The 16531-nt window shown below is 33.7% G+C and overlaps 1 protein-coding gene across 2 annotated transcripts in view; it reads left to right on the top strand.

Moving 5' to 3' along the window:
* DENND1B (DENN domain containing 1B) overlaps positions 1–16531 on the top strand; it is a 243457-nt gene that overhangs the window by 84622 nt on the left and 142304 nt on the right. For both annotated transcript variants that reach the window (XM_040636412.1, XM_040636411.1), the window contains exons 4-5: positions 8461–8510; positions 10681–10800. In XM_040636412.1, coding sequence (XP_040492346.1) covers positions 8461–8510; positions 10681–10800 — 170 coding nt within the window. The remainder of the gene's footprint in view (positions 1–8460; positions 8511–10680; positions 10801–16531) is intronic.

Below are 16531 nucleotides of genomic sequence, written 5' to 3'. Positions count from 1 at the left end.
ATTGTCCAAACTGAGATACTCATTTTTTAGGGTTTTTTTTTTTTTGACCAATAATTTATATATGGTACAATGCAGGTCTCAAGTATACAATGAAATGAGTTTTTACAGATATGTACACCCACAGATGCATACACTCACATTCCTTTAAAGATTCAGACTTTGGGGACACCTGGGTGGCTCAGTCGTTAAGTGTCTGCCTTCGGCCCAGGGCATGATCCCAGGGTCCTGGAATCGAGCCCCGTTGGGCTCCCTGCTCTGCTAGGAGCCTGCTTCTTCTTCTCCCACTCCCTCTGCTTGTGTTCCCTCTCTTACTGGCTGTCTCTCTCTCTGTCAAATAAATAAACAAAATCTTTTAAAATAAAAGATTCGGACATTTTAGCACTCCAGGAAATTACTTCTTGCTGCTTTCTGGTTCCTCACTGTGTCCTCTAACCCATCCCACAGCCCCGGGTTACCACTGTTCTGATTTCTGTTACAATAAATTATAACTTGAATATCTTTGAGAGTAAAAGGGGATGCTATTGATAATTTTCTGAGAAGATATATGTGAAGTGTTGTGGGCAAACCAGGAAGAATGGTTTCCCTACTCTTTGCATCAAGTCTGAATTTCCTAGGTAGCTTAAAGACCTTATGTATGCAGTCCCTTGCTTATTTTTCTATCTACATTCTCTTATCATTCTTCCAAACTTTTTACTTGTTCTTTCTCATTTCCAGACTTTTGTACATTTTCTTTCCTATGAGGGAAGACCATTCTTAGGTCTTCTCTACCTCCCTCTTCTCATGCGATGGCCTGGCCAATTTCTCATTCTCCCTTCATTTCTCTACTTAGATAGGATTTCTTCCCTTGGGACTTCCACTACAGTCTTCCAGAGGCACTGCTCCTAAATTTGGTTTACATGTCTGTCTTCTAGGCTTCCTGGTATTCTTCACTTTTCCTGCCAATGCTCTTATTACATTACAGTGTGATTGTCTGTGACTGCTATTTACACATTAAATATTTGGCAAATCACCATACATAAACATTGATAATTGATATAAATAAATTCACATTGAGTTTGTCAATATATGAGTACTGGTTAGACTTTATACCCTTTTAAGTAAATGGTCTTCATAGAACAGTTTGTATTTTATAACTGTGTGGTTATAATTTCTTCCAAACAAAGCCTCCAAATAGTTATGTAGACAATCAATTAAGATTTTTCCAAACTTCTAGAATATACTATAATTTGCATTTCTGCTACATGATTTTACAGATTCCAAGGACTTTCAAGGCATAGAGAAATAATAAATACACCATTGCTCCCCAAATATAATACCCATCTAATGGTATATTTTTCAAACACCTTCAAGTGTATAGTCCCTGATTTAACGCTTTAAAACTAACATTCCGTTCTTTCTTAAAGCATCAGACAAATGACAAGATTCTCATCTGGTGTATCAAAAGATTCACTATCTGGGGAAAATTAGCAGCTCAGGCATAGTTCTGAACTAGTTCAAGGCAGGACCAGGAAAAAAGGATAATTATTATTTACTCCTCTGGAACATATCATATCTCTATTTCTCATGTGTAATACAAAAATCAGTTCTCTAATGTGTGATGTACATAGTGAATGGAGAATATGTCATGAACATCATGCAGAGGATTATCTGCACATGGCCTAGGTATGAAGAATAACAGAAAAATATGAATCAAAAGTCCGGCAGCTTATGACTGAGGAAAAAATATAAAATAAAGGTTAACAAAGAACAAAGAGAGATAACACTATTACAGGGCAGTGAGAAAAAGAAAGGATATGTTTTCTAAGGGTACCGTTAACAATATCTTTGCCAGGACAGTTGAAGGAAAGGCTTAATTTCAGATTGTAGAAGGAAGCAAGGGATAGTTTTATTCCTCAAGTTGGTCAGTACCTTATCTAGAATTGGTAACTAATCTTTAGTATATGGATTGATTAATAAGTACATGGAAAAGGAATTTTATTAGTAAATCCTCCTTAAATGAAAAATGTCTGTTGGCGTGATTCTTTGAAGATCGTTTTAATTCAAAAGAAGTAGCCAATATAACAGCCCAAAGGAAGTTCCTACACATATTGATCATGAGAAATGCATATGGTATAACTTTGCAGGGTTAACAGAGTCTGCTTTTATTGTGTTTTTGCTTAAGTAAAAATAGTAAAATATATTTAAATCTGTATCTACATGTATATCTATATCCATATGCACCTATATTAAATATGTTAAATACTTCGAAGGAGGCAGATAAATGATTCAGTGTAATATTTTACATCATTTTGTCTCAGGGTGCTAATTTTTTGGCATAGGTCATTGAACACAAGACCTTTAATGTTTTAGTTATTCAGTAAATATTTGTTGCGTAAATAAATATCTTCATTGGAATTCATATGACATTTGAGAATTCTTAAAACAAGAAACTAATAAAAGAGCTAACAGTTGTCAGGAGGCTTTTATATGCCTGACATTGTCTAATCATTTATGTGGATTTCTCACATAATCCTCATTTAAATCCCCAAATAAATCCTCAGTCCTACAAGATAGATAACAATTTTTGTCCATTTTCTAGGTGAAGTAAATGGAACACATAGCCAATACCTTGCAGAGCCAGAATTTGAATATTAACTGTTGATTCCAGAGCATTGTGCACTGACCACTATGACTTTCCATCTAATGCCTGTGTGCGTGTGTGCCTACGTATGTGTGCACGTGTGCGTGTGTGCACGTGTGCGTGTGTGCATGCATTCATCTATTTTGTAATGATCTAATCTTAAGTCTCCCTTGTTCTGAAAGTCAGGAATCATATTTCCATATCTTATACAACATTTAGCTGTGGGGTGAAGTCACGGTAGCCCGTTGGTTGAGGTAAAACTCGTTTTTTTCCTAAAAATTGAAGTATTTTTCTACTTATCTTCGTTCTACTTATCTTGATTTAAATGACTGACGTTCAGTTTTACATACTTTAGTATCTGTAAATGCAAATAAGTTTTATAGGCAATGTTCTAGTTTTTATGTCTTTCCTTTGATCTAGAAAATGTTATTAGTTAAAATAAGGTGAATAAAGCAAAGAGGTATTAGTCTGAAAGCAGTGAGAGGTTATACGGTTATTAGAAAACAAAGGGAATCTTCCTAAATGGCTTTTTAGATAGAGTTGGATAATTGTTATTAAGATCCTTGATTAAAAGTTAACCTACGGATAAAAATTTGAAGGCAGTTTTTAGTAGAATTTTTGACAAAGAAACTTTGGAAACCCATTTGCATATATACGTATAATTTTCTTTCATGGCTTTTAAATGCTTCTTTTAAATTAATGAGGGAAATATATCATACCTTTTGTTGGCCAAGCAAACCACCTATTTAATTGAGAATATACGTATTTTTTATAATGTCATTCTGCCCTGCTTCAAATCTAGGCTTTGTCATTGGCAGTAGGTTAAACTAAAGTGGCTGCAGACCACAGAGGTTTCTTCATCCTTCTAAGACTAATACACAGAGAACCAAAATCCTTAAAATTTATGTTTCAACAGCATGTTTTTTTTTTTTATAGCAGAATATATTTTCTTCTTGGCAGTTATTTAAATCTTCCAACAATAAAAATTCATTTTTAATTTTTTGAAAGTAAAAAATAATTTAATCAAGTTTACAGTCTAAATAGTTTTAGTGTCAGAAATCACAGACTTACAGTGCTTTCCCTAATTTAAGGAGGAATGACAAAAGAGAAGTTTATTTCTAATTGAAATAGTACGTAAAAGTAAATACCAAGAGAAAAATTCCACAGTGGGCTCAGTTATTATGACAGTTATTCCTTGGCTTTAAGTTTAAAATGTGTTCTCTAAGTTAAAAAAACCAAAACCAAAAGCAAAAAACTTTAAAAAAACAAGAAGATGATGTCTAAAGAGGCTAGAGGTGTAACTTACCATATTAATGTAATTCTACCTTTTCATAAAATGCCATCTAATTTAATCACCTTATCAGGATAGCTGTATTTCCCTTGAAAATTTAAAGCATCTTGCAGTGCCCCTGTGAGTTTGCTGTGCTGCCCGAAACGTCTCAGGGCACAGTGTGGGAATCTCAGTTCTGCACAATGCAGCCTGCTTGTGACTAGGCAGCTTAGTGCATGTTTCTTTGAATTCATAGTATTAATTAATTTTCACTTATTTGGGGAGATAATATTCAAAGTGAAGTAATCACCTTTTTAGAAATCAATGTGAAAAATTAGATTAGAATTGACAAAATGGCCCTCTTGTTCCTACAAAATGATTCTGAAAGTGTTACTGAAATGAATAAAATTATGGATATTTGAAAACTCTTCTTATATAATATTATGTTATATTTTTCCTGAGAACTTTGGTATAAACTTAATTATCTGATCAAAATTATTGTGAGGAATCTTAAGAAAGAAAATGTGGTACTTCAGCTTCTTTATATAAAATTACATACATCATGGTTAGCAGAAAATGAATAGGTTTGAATTTTGACTTCTCTAACTAGTCTAAGGCTAAGCTAAGCATAGATAACCATTTCCCTTGCCAGTGATTCGTTTAGGAGTGGCTGTGACCTTCTGGCTAATTAAATATACTGGGAAAGTCAGCTGGGGGGGGGCACTTATGGGAAAGATTTCCTCACTGATAAAAAGTGATAACAGAACTTCTTTCACTGGGCACTGCCGTGTCTTCGTATGGTGTGCTGAACTCTGGCAGCTTATTTTGTGACCATGAATATAGTAGCTGAGGACAAATCCAACACATGCAGAACAGCAAAGCAGAAAGGACACAAGTTTCCGGAGCCCTCAAAGAGAATGTTGAATTAACCAATCCCTGAACAAATCTTGTCTCTTTTTGCAATGAGAGAGTAACTATTCCTTACATATTAAGCACCTTAATGTTAGTCTTATTCCTTAATTATAGTTAATATATTCCTTAGTTATAGTTAGTCTTATTCCTTAATTATGGATGGTATTCGAACTAAGAGTCAAGACCCTTACAGGTCTATAGTGTCAGTGGTCGAATGTATTTTGACCATCCCAGGTGATTCTTACACCTTCTTGTCTTCCTTCTAATTCTTACTGCCCTCCTATTGAGAACTTATGGAGTAAGATAGTTATGGAATTGAATTAAGGGGACTTGATGAGTGGCTGATTATATATAGGAATTAAGAAAAGGGAGGGGTCCAGACAGCCACCGTGTTTCGGTTTGGGTAAGGGGTAGATGGTGCTGGTGTTCTAGGTGATAAGGACTACAACTAAAAGAATTGTTTTAGTTTTGTGTGTTCTGAAGCTGAGGTATTTAGGGAACATTCAGAAATTGGTACTAGAGAGTAGTTAGATATACAACCCTGGAGTCAGAAATATCTAAACTATAAGACTAAGAGATTGGTAGTTGTAGTTGAAACTGTGGATGTAAACAGAATTGCCTAGGCAGATACACTTTATCAGCATGGAAGAGAGGAGTATATGGAACCTTAGAGAACATTAGTGTTTCAATATAGCAGAGGGGAAGAAGTAGTTGAGAAAGAGGAAAAACAATTACTGGTGTCAATAATGACATATCTCACTTCATTTTAGATTTTTCTCTGAGAAATTCTAAGACCTTTGTAGTTATTGAACTTTAATTAGGTAAACTCTGCATATTTTAGTTTTTTCAAAAAGTAGATTCTTAAATGCTTTTTTCCTTCTTATTTGATCAATTTGTAATGCTGAACAGTAGCCTCGTGGGATAAAGAGTTAATAAACCCCTCTAACACTAGCACTTTGCTCTCTTCTCTCTTACGAGATGTTTGACCATTATGCTTATTAATACAGATCTGGGATATAGTGCCAAAAAGAAAAACCCAATGTATGAAATTTCATCAGTCCTTATTTCCAGTCATTTATATGATGGTAGATGTGTTGTTTTTAGGGAATATGGATATATATGTGTGTTATGGCCTTTGTATTTTGCTATTCATAATTGTATATTCTGTTTCATTCCTTTTGTTATTATTTTTAACATTTGACATTTTAGTGTGTTTTTTGTATAAAAATAAAATAGTTTAGAGAATTAAGATGATTTAGAAAATTCAAATAATTTTTCTTGGCTGAGGAAATTAGGTATTTCCTAGAAACAAAAGCCTGAAGAAAACAGAAACATAACTTTGAAGAGTTTTATCTTAAACCTTTCACATAATCTATGGATTCCCATCTAGTGTGTCTTGTGTGTGTGATATCAAAAACACTTTATGATGGAAACATCAGACTTTATGAACACTTCCAATACATATAAAAGTACAGTTTTCAATTAACATTATTGCTACAAGAATCCAAAAAAAAAAAAAAAACTTTTTGCATGTATCTTATTCCTCCCTTCAACCTCTCTCTTTCTCTCTCTCTCTTTTCTTTTTTAACTTCAGTTTGAATAGCACCTGTAATTAAGGAAGAAAACCCGAGCCCTGGGAGCTAGGTAGGACTTTCAGCTATTGATCTGTGTAAACCCAGCTTATACTGTCAGGGGAGAAACAGTCAACTGCTGAGCTGCTTTGTCACTGACATAAGCTGAGAGAGGATTTTTTTGTCTATACTGTTTATACACTAGTCTATAGACCTGCTGGCTGGTTGAATTTTAAAGAGTGCGGAGGTTTAAAGACTTGTCCCCTGAGGGATGCTTCTGCCAGTTGGGAAGCGAGCTGAGGCTGTTTTGCAGAAGTGTGTGCATGTGTGTTGCTTGTGGAAGATGGGAGGGGGAGGGTGTGAAAGATTGAGCAACTAACTGGGAAATATTCTTCCTAATTTGAGTCTTAAAATCGATGTGAAATATATTACTAATTTGGGTTTACTTAGAAGTAGACAATGAGTTTTGAATATATATCTATTGTTACAAAAATTTTGTGAACCGCTTTGCAGGGGAGAGATATGGAAATAGTGTTCATATGTGTAGTAAATATGGTAAATGGCTTCACTTTTTGTAGCACAAGATAAGGATTAGCGATGGACAAATGAACTGTTCTTATTTGTAATGAGCTGTTTTCAGTTTCAGTAATTTAAGTTATTTCAAGTTTAGTGGCTCTTTTAATTACATTTAACAGAAGTTTTTCGATTGTAAAACAGCTTTTTCTAAATATGGGGTCTGAGCTCATATTTTTAAAGGTATGTGTTCATAAGCAAATCAGGGTACCTTGCCCTAACGATAGAAGGATTGCTTTTTTTTACACGCTGCTTTTCTTTCCGCTTCAATGTCTTAAGGCTCTTGAAGCTTTCTTAGGTATTGGCATTAGAATTCTATAAAGTTTTATTATTAATTAATACCTTATTGCAGTCTACATTTTTAAAAAACGTGATAAATTCTACTTTAAAACACTCAATACTAGGTTTCTGTAGAAGTATTAAATATGCAGGTATTATTTCTCGGATGTAAATTTTATCGGTAAAGAGGTAGTGTTTTTGGCAGGGGTGACTACTGCATTAAGATATTTGCTCTTTTTTTCTTTTTAATAGGAAACATTCTCATAAATCTCTGCTTTGTCTTGTAATATCACCTGACTTTGAACTTGTATGATGTTATCTTCAATTCTAAAGCTTAACTTTAGAATCAGAGTTAATTTTAAGTTGTTTTTCATATATAACAAAATAAATCTTTTTCTGTTTTTTGCCAAGTGTCTGACAATTATTCATATTTTGTTATGATTATAACATGTATGATTTCTAAAAACTTAAAATTATTTTATAATGACTATGTTAAAATCACTGCAGGTTATTTTCTATGCTTAATTAAAACACTGATTTTCATACTAGGCAATTCGTAAATGAAAGTGCACAGAATAGAAGCTATGCTGTTTTAAATTTAAAGGCTTATTTTCAGATACTTTTTTTTTTAAAGAATTGTTATTTGAGATAAACTTAGTGTTACTGTTGTTGAATTTACCAAGAGTTGAAACATATAAACGTGTTTCTTTAGCTATAGAAAGTCTTTTTTTTTAACCGTTTTACTATGGGACATGTAGAGTTGTTATACCTCTCAGTAATTCATGCTGCTGCCAGCTTCATTCCCTTTTCTCTGCCTGCATTTTAATTGAAACAACATTTATATTTTTGAGCCAGGATCTGTCAGAAGTCCCTGTGGCTAGTCTGTGGTACAAGTAGCAGCAGACGTAGCTTACCCATATGGTGCGGTGCTTCTTGTAAAATCCATATGGCCTTGTTGAAGGGAATCCCAGCGGGGATGTGAAGGGTGTTAATACCCTTCAGGCCAGGCCTTTCCCTCCTGGGGCTTCCGTGGCATTGTCAGTGCAATCTGCCAAAGCACCAACTTAATTCCTTTTTAATAATCAATTATTTTAGTCTAAGAACCTGTGCAATTTTTCTTAAAACAAAACAAAACAAAACTTTTTTTTTCCCTCTAGGAAAGGTCTCAAGAAAAAGTCTTAACTGCATCTTTTAAATATTCTAAAGCTTTTTTTTTTTTTAATTTGCATTTGCAGGAAGTACTACAGAGCGTGCCCAAGTTCTGTTTCCCCTTTGACATTGAAAGGTACAGTATAAGCCGTCATTCACAGTAACTTCAGCTCATCTTAGGGAGCACTTTAAAATTGTTTCATGTGTTTTTTTAATAAAATGAAATGTACGTTCTCTTCACTGCTCCTAACAACAACAACAAAAGGACTAGAGTTTCAAAATTAAATAGTATTCGAAAGGAAGAAGCCTTTTAACATTATTATATCTTTTGTTTTCTCCACTGTGGCCAGTTAGGAGAAGTCTTAAGGTTCCATTTCTTCCTTTTGTTCTTCAGGTACATATTGTAAGCACCTGCAGAAAAAATATATTACTGTGTCCTTAATCAGAGCCTTTGAATTGTGTCTTTTAAAATTAGATGTATATATCCTGGTTTCTATCTCACTTCACCCTAATTGAAAAGACCATCTGTGTGATATTGTAAAACTCATGGCTAGTTGTCTCCCAAGAATAGCTGTATAGAAATAGTGCAATATTATGGAAGGCTGCAGGGAATCCTCCCAGCAGTTTTGAAAATCTCATTATGTTTGTATTTTACTAAACAAATACTGAATGAATAGAGTATTACCTGTGTGTAGTTGGAATTTCACAGAATATATAGGCCTTTGAGCATAAAAACAGATCATTTATTGTTTTTCACGTGATTTTCACACCCTATTATCAGTTTTTTTAAGAGTATGGTATGAGGGGTTTTAAGAGAAAATTTATTTTCAGAAAATATTTTGTTAAAGATTAGTAAAAATCTGAAATTTTACAATGTTAAAGATAATGCCTTCTGAATGAGGCTAATTGATACTAATAAGTATTGCTGATGAATGATATCCTTTGTTTTACCTCCTTCCTGGAGAATCAGTTGTGCTTGTTAAAGTTGCAATTTACAAATTACTAGCAAAGATAAAATACAGGAAGAAAAGCTTTTGAAAGTATATTGTGAACACTGGGCACTAGAGGGCACATCAGGCACTAGAGGTTGTTTTTGAAGTTTGTAAAAATTTTTGCAGAACGTCTACTTAAATGTGTATTTGTGAAATGTTCAGCATTTGAAATGCAGTATTTCCTGACAATTGAAAACAATTTGTAGTATTGACACACTGGTAGTAAACACTTACTTCTTTTTACGTAATTGTGTGGCTATTTCAGAACCAAAATTTAGGTGTCATGGATATTTTATCCTGGGACCAGGAAGCAGATGTTCAGTTATGGTTGTCTCATGGCAAGATGATAGCCAATAACAAGACACGTATTTATATATTTTAAATGGTGACAAAGATTCAGTGTAATGGTTTATATTGCTCCTTACACTGCAGTGTGACGCATACAATGATATCATGATACTTAGGTCAACAATTAGCTAAAATTTTTTGTAGTAAGCTTTTCTGTAGAAATTGTGTTCTTTGTGCTTGGAAATTTGTTCTCAGTATATAGGTAGCTCTAGATGAGAATTCTAAAAAATGCCAGTAGTAATTTTTATGGTAGTTTGCTGGGTGAGAAGGTCTACAGAACAAACAAACAGAGGTGGTGGTGGCTGCCATTGGATGCTGAAGCAGCCTGATTTGCTGTCTAAGCAGTCTCCATATGACAAGAGAGGCTGTAGTTGAGCAGAACCCAACATCATGTCTTACTTCTCACTTCCACAGTCTCAGTAATTGTGTTTTCAGATGTATGAAATATTTTAGAAGTACTTTTAGGCTTGTGTAAACTTACAGTGAAACACCTTAGGATTCCCTACTAAGGGAATTGCTCGGCCTATAAGGGGTTACAACTTAATGTGATGTTTGGCTCATGATTTAGTTTACGCATTTCACACTCACTTTAGTTTTAGAACATAGTTCTAGATTCGAGAACCAATTGATTGAGAAGAAGAAACCAATGATGCATGTAAATATATTCTTGCTTTGTTTTTCTTTAAGAAAATCTCACACAGGGGCGCCTGGGTGGCACAGCGGTTGGTCGTCTGCCTTCGGCTCAGGGCGTGATCCTGGCATTACGGGATCGAGTCCCATATCAGGCTCTTCCGCTGTGAGCCTGCTTCTTCCTCTCCCACTCCCCCTGCTTGTGTTCCCTCTCTCGCTGGCTGTCTCTCTCTGTCGAATAAATCAATAAAATCTTAAAAAAAAAAAATAAAAAATAAAAAAAAGAAAATCTCAAACAAAAACACATTAAAGTTTTATAATATTGCTGTATTTTAGAGTATCTCAGAATCAAGTCGGACAGCATTTTACGTTTGTACTGACAGACATTGAAAGCAAACAGAGATTTGGATTCTGCAGACTCACATCAGGAGGCAGAATTTGCTTGTGCATCCTTAGGTAAGTATTTGTAGTAAAAAAAATTGGATGCATTAATACATTAATTATGCCTTTCTTCTGTACTTTGTTATGCTTAGGATGTTTAAAAATATGTATATAATATTTTTTCTTACTTGTTTTCTCTAGATACAAGTAAATTGAAAAATAACTTTATTTTCTACAGAGAGCATCAATTAGATTTAAAGATTGAGCAGTAACTGAATTTTTTCTTGAAAGAATTGGCTCTTTTAAGATTAGTTTTTGTGGGTTTATTTTTGAAAAATTAAATATTAAGATATGAATTTAAATAGTTTATATTTCACCTATTAAACAGAATGCAAAAAGATCAATTAAATTAATACATGCTCCTTTCTATCACTGACCCAGGACCTGGATTTTTAAAAGTGAATTACTGCTTTAAGGCAAAGGTTGTAAACTGGTGATTCTGGGCAAAAATGTTTAAAGAGATAGGTTTTTTTGGCCATATGGTGTTTAAAAATTTTTTGAAGATGTCTCTAACTTTATAAATTTTAGTGAAATTTTGTGTAAAATTCAAGTTTTTAATTTCTTTTGGTAAATGGTAATACTTGCTAATTCTCGTCTTGCACTTCCCAGTAGCAACGGTATGCTGGAACTAAGCAGTGGGTGTTTCGTTGTGTCATGAGATGACTACTTTGCCACAAGTCCTACCCAGCCCACTTCAATCGCTTACATCATTTGCCTTGACTCAATAGGTAGTTAAGAATGTGTCTCTTTTTTGTAGACCTAGGATTTGAGATGCTGGTTGTTTACAAGGAAGGATTCTAAAAGTTAGCTTTCCTTTATTATATCTTGATGAATCAGAAATCCAGATGTATTCCATAAATATAGGATTCTGTACTGTGATTGTAATATGGATATTGGTCAAGCTAGATTCTGTAGAAATGCTTGTAGGAAAGGAAAATAAGATTTAATTTAATAATTAAAATGTTATAAAGACCACTTGGTATAAAATTGATATTCATTTGCTGTTAAGCTATGTTCATACCATTCTTTGAGGTTTAGGTTATATATTTACCCAGAACATTTGTTAGAGTTGGAGAATTTTCTTCAATCTTTACTTAAAAGTAAATGCTTAACTGCTTTATAAGTATACGTAATAGAATGTGGATATTCCTCCCTTCTTTCTTTAGGCAACAACTCTTTCATTTAGATAATAATTGCATTTAAAACTTATGTTTTATCTGGAAGAGTATTCTTCAAACGATAGGTTGATTCTTATAATTTGAAGCCAGTTAATTGTGCAGTGAGAGTGGGGGTGACACGTGGAAAATGGGTAAGGATGGTTCCTTTTATCATTGTGTTTAATGCTGAAGGTTCAAAAGCTACAGTTTAAAGGGAAGTAGACTTATCTGCTCTGCCCAAGGCAGGTTTGTCCTAATAGGAAGACCAAAGCTGTAGGTGCTTTGTAATTTTTCTCTGTGAATTTTTACATCTTTTCATTAAAAAGGTCAAGTTTACAGAAAAGTTTCAAGAAAACTACAGTAAACTCTTGTGTATACATCACCTAGATTCATAATTGTTAACATGCTTCTCTCTCTTTCCTTTCTCTCCCTCCAAGTGCACACACACATACATGCAAATTATTTGTCTTTCTTTTTCTCTTATTGTTGTTTTTGCTGACCCAATTGAGAATAAGTTAGAGACATCAGTTTTCTGTAATATTTGAACCTGCATTTTATAACTTTACCCCACTGCCTCCAAAATGATTTCCTAATAGCCATAATTAAAGAAGATGAACCTTTGTCTTTGTTTTGAACTTTTAAAATACTTTGAATACACTGAACCTATTAATAATTAGCAGATAGTGAGGCGCCTGGGTGGCTCAGTCAGTTAAGTGTCCAACTCTTGGTTTCGGCTAAGGTTGTGATCTCACAGGTTGTGAGATGGAGCCCTGCACTGGGTTCTGCACCCAGCGGGGAGTCTGCTTGAGACTTTCTCCCTCTCCCTCCCCCTCTGCCCCTGCCATGCATACTCTCTCTCTCTCAAGTAAGTAAATAAGTAAATAAATAAATAAAATCTTAAAATAATTAACAAATAGTTACTAAATGTTCAGAATATCCCTATAAATGTGCTTATAGAATAAACATTCTTAGAAACTTCTGTTTAAATTTAGGAAAGCCTATATTATTTAAAAATATTTACACAAAGAATGAACTGTAGCTATTTGTTAAATTCCTGAAAGACTGGTATAGTGTTCATATCTCCAAACCAGGGGTCATTAATTTGTAGGAAACAGATTCTAAAACAGTTACAGTAATCAAGTTATTGTTATCAGACTTGTGTATGTGGAAGAACACCAGAATGTCATAGTACTCTTGAATTAGGAACAGTTTTACCTGCAGAAAATTACATACATTTATGTAATAAAAAAGTAAAATCATATATGCCAATAGGGAAAACCTTTCACAATATGCATTATTGGTTATTTTATCTTTTTTTAAAAAAGATTCCTTTTGTATTTGTTTATTTTTGTCATGTGACAGTGCTTTCTGATAGATGAGAAATAGGTAATAAAGCTTCATGAAAAAAACAGAGGAGAGTCTTAAATTGAGAAAATTCTATTCTCCAGCTTATTTTTTACTAGGAAATTTTTAAAAGATTGCCATCTAATGATTTTAATGGCATAACCTAATCTTTGTCCTGAAAGGCAATGTATTGCGTTGAGAATAGCCAATTTAGAAAATAGCCAGTAAAATTAGAGAACTATTTAGTTTTAATAGTGAAAGAGAATTAAAATGTAATGGAATTCAATAACTTATTCAGAAAGCTGTTATAGATAGGAAAATACCTATTTTAAGCTGTAATTGATGTACGTCTGTGAAAATAATTTTAACAAATCTCTTAAGTGCTGTTGTAAGGGAAATAATGGTGTTTTGGGTCCAGGTTTGTCTATGAACTAGACCAGGTCTCCCCCACTTTAGATTTAACTTTATAATTGTTGAAAGAAAGGATAAAACTTTAAATGTACTGAAAGAAAATATTGTTGGTTTTAAAAAATTACTGTAGGGGTGCCTGGATGGCTCAGCAGTTGAGCATCTAACTCTTGGTTTCGGGTCCGGTCACAATCTCAGGGTTGTGAGATTGAGCCCTGCATGAGGCTCCACCCAGGCATGGAGGCTGCTTGGGATTCTCTCTCTCTCTCTCTCCCTCTCTCTCTGTCCTTCCCCCCCCCAAAAAAAAATAAAAATAAAGATTACTGTAGTCATAAGTGCCTTTATATGCCTACCATTGAATCTTGAGGCCAAAAAGATTGGCATCTTTGCCTGTATGATGATGAAAGATTTTGTTTGATGACAAATATAATAAGGAAATTAGAAATACCAATAATAACCTGGTAGGAATGTATTTACAACCCACTGTAACAGAGAGTTAATAGCTATAGTACATAATAAGTAGCTACAAGTTAATGACACAGAACCCAATAGAAGAATAAGGAAAATATCTGAGTAATATATTCACAGAGGAAATTTAAATAGCATATATACCTATGAATGATGCTCAGCCTTAGTAAAGGTGAAAGAAATGAACATGTTAAGATTGAAAGAAATGAACTTAAAAAAAAAAAGCCTATGGGGAAACCAACATGTCATGTACTGTGTGGGAGACTATAAAATGACATAACCTTTTAGAAGAAAAATTTAATAATATCAGTCAGTTTTATAAAATCTCATGCTCCTTGACTCAATTATTTATAGTTCTAGAATTTTAAATATCAGGATTATTCCCAGTAGTGATCAGTAAGGTGTAAATAGTCATTTATTTTAGTATGGTTTATAATAGCAAAATAATGGGATGTAAATGTCCTCAGTAGGAATTTTTGGTACATTCCCCAGTCTCCCCTAGCATTTCCTCCTGCCCCTGCCAGAAGAATGGACTCTGTTTTTTTCACTGTTGGATTATATTCCCAGTGCCTATAATAGTGCCTGGCACATAATGAATTCTTAATAGATATTTATTGAATAAATATATTAATGAATGGCAAACAGAATGGAATATTATTTATTGGGGAAAACTATATTCTAATGCAGACTCTAACTCAGAGAAATGTTTATGAAAAATTGTGAAATGATGAGAAGTGTCAAAATAATATTTATGGCATGTTCTTATATTGTAAAGAACAATTTATATATGTTTGTAGATGTATCCATTTTAAAAAGTAGCTAACAGTAAGAAAGATTTATATATTAATGTATGAGTGTATATACTTATAAAAAAGACTAGAAGCATAGGTCTCCAATTTTTTTTACTTTAAACACTTCAGCATTTATCCATTTTTTGCAATGGATGAGTCATTTTAATCAGTTTTTCCCTGTTCTAAAATTCTCAGATGTTAGAACTATAAATAGCATATTAAAACTGTGGAAATTTAACTAGATCATCTTTTGTCAGGTAAAATATGTGGTCTGTTTGCAGGATAGATTATTTTACTAGTGTGTTTTATTACAGGCGCTTCAAAGGCGGTCAGTTGATCATTGTGGTATAGCAGAATTAAGAATGGAAAGGGTCGTTTCATTCTGTACCCTTGAAATTTGGAGTCAGTGTGTGTGAAAGAATGACCTTCGGAAGAGAAAAAATATATCTTGTGAAATGACTTTCCTGCTACCGTCTTGGAGCCTGAGATTAGTGTTTTTCTGTAATTTCAACACAAAATGTTTAACGTATTGGAAATGCTTTTTGAGATAGTAGGAGAAATGCTACTACATCTACAATTTATTTCCTATTATTTGTTTTTCTTCAACACTGCTCACTTACTTTCATTGTATCCTTAAGATGTAGAAGAAAATTTGTTTAGTGTCCGTATAAAACCAAGACATGAAATTTAACTAGTAATTTTCTGAGGTGAGTAGGGAAGGAAAGTAGAATTATCTACTGAACTATTCAGAATTGGTTAGGACAGTCAGGTCTCTTCATTTGAAGGCTACAAGGCTCTGTGTGTGTGTGTGTGTGTGTGTGTGTGTGTGTGTGTGTGTGTGTCTGTTGTAGTTACGGACTGTGCTGCTTGTGGGGGTTATATGAGAGAATCACCTGCGCTGGTATTCTGAGTATTAACTGGTGGCTGTCCAAAGCTTTGGAGTAATGTTTGCATCAGTTTTGTGAGGGCACCCTAGTCTTCTTAGATTCAGCCTTAATTCTAAGGCTTCTTGAGGTTAGCCTTTATTAGGGCTAAAATTTTAGAAAAATGACTAAATACTTGCATAAGCAAGACACAGAAATATATGCCTGCAACTATGTTTTTCTGATAACAAAATTAATATGTTTTACTCAGGAAAATCTAGATGATTTAGAGAAGCTTTAAAAAGAAAATAAAGGACTTGTATTTGTAACACATAACATTTACTTAAATTTTGGTATTTTACTCTTGTCATTTCTGTAAGATTTGTGGAGATGCATTTACAAATCTTTCTATTGGATAGGAAACTAAATACTTAATTGTAGTCTTTAGTCACAATTTCTAAATGAATGAATGCGTGTAAAGCAGTTATAAATTGGAAAAATTGCTATGGCTTTCATAGTAGCCCCTGTAAGCGCTGAGAGTTTATGCACATGCGCAATCTGGCAGTTGGTTATTTCACTTTTCTCTTTCCTTGGAAGTTGAGATTTAGCTCAAAGATGATTTCCTTTCTGACTATGGTTTTTAAAATTAGTTACTTATATCTATAACTGGAATATATTATGACTTTTGAATATGAAAAATCTTAATACCTTGTTC

Source organism: Ursus maritimus, unplaced genomic scaffold, assembly GCF_017311325.1.
Source record: "Ursus maritimus isolate PB19 unplaced genomic scaffold, ASM1731132v1 scaffold_2, whole genome shotgun sequence".
NCBI classification, from domain to species: Eukaryota; Metazoa; Chordata; class Mammalia; order Carnivora; family Ursidae; genus Ursus; species Ursus maritimus.
The sequence above is the reverse complement of the archived record's forward strand: the minus strand, read 5'-3'. Positions and strand labels throughout refer to the sequence as shown.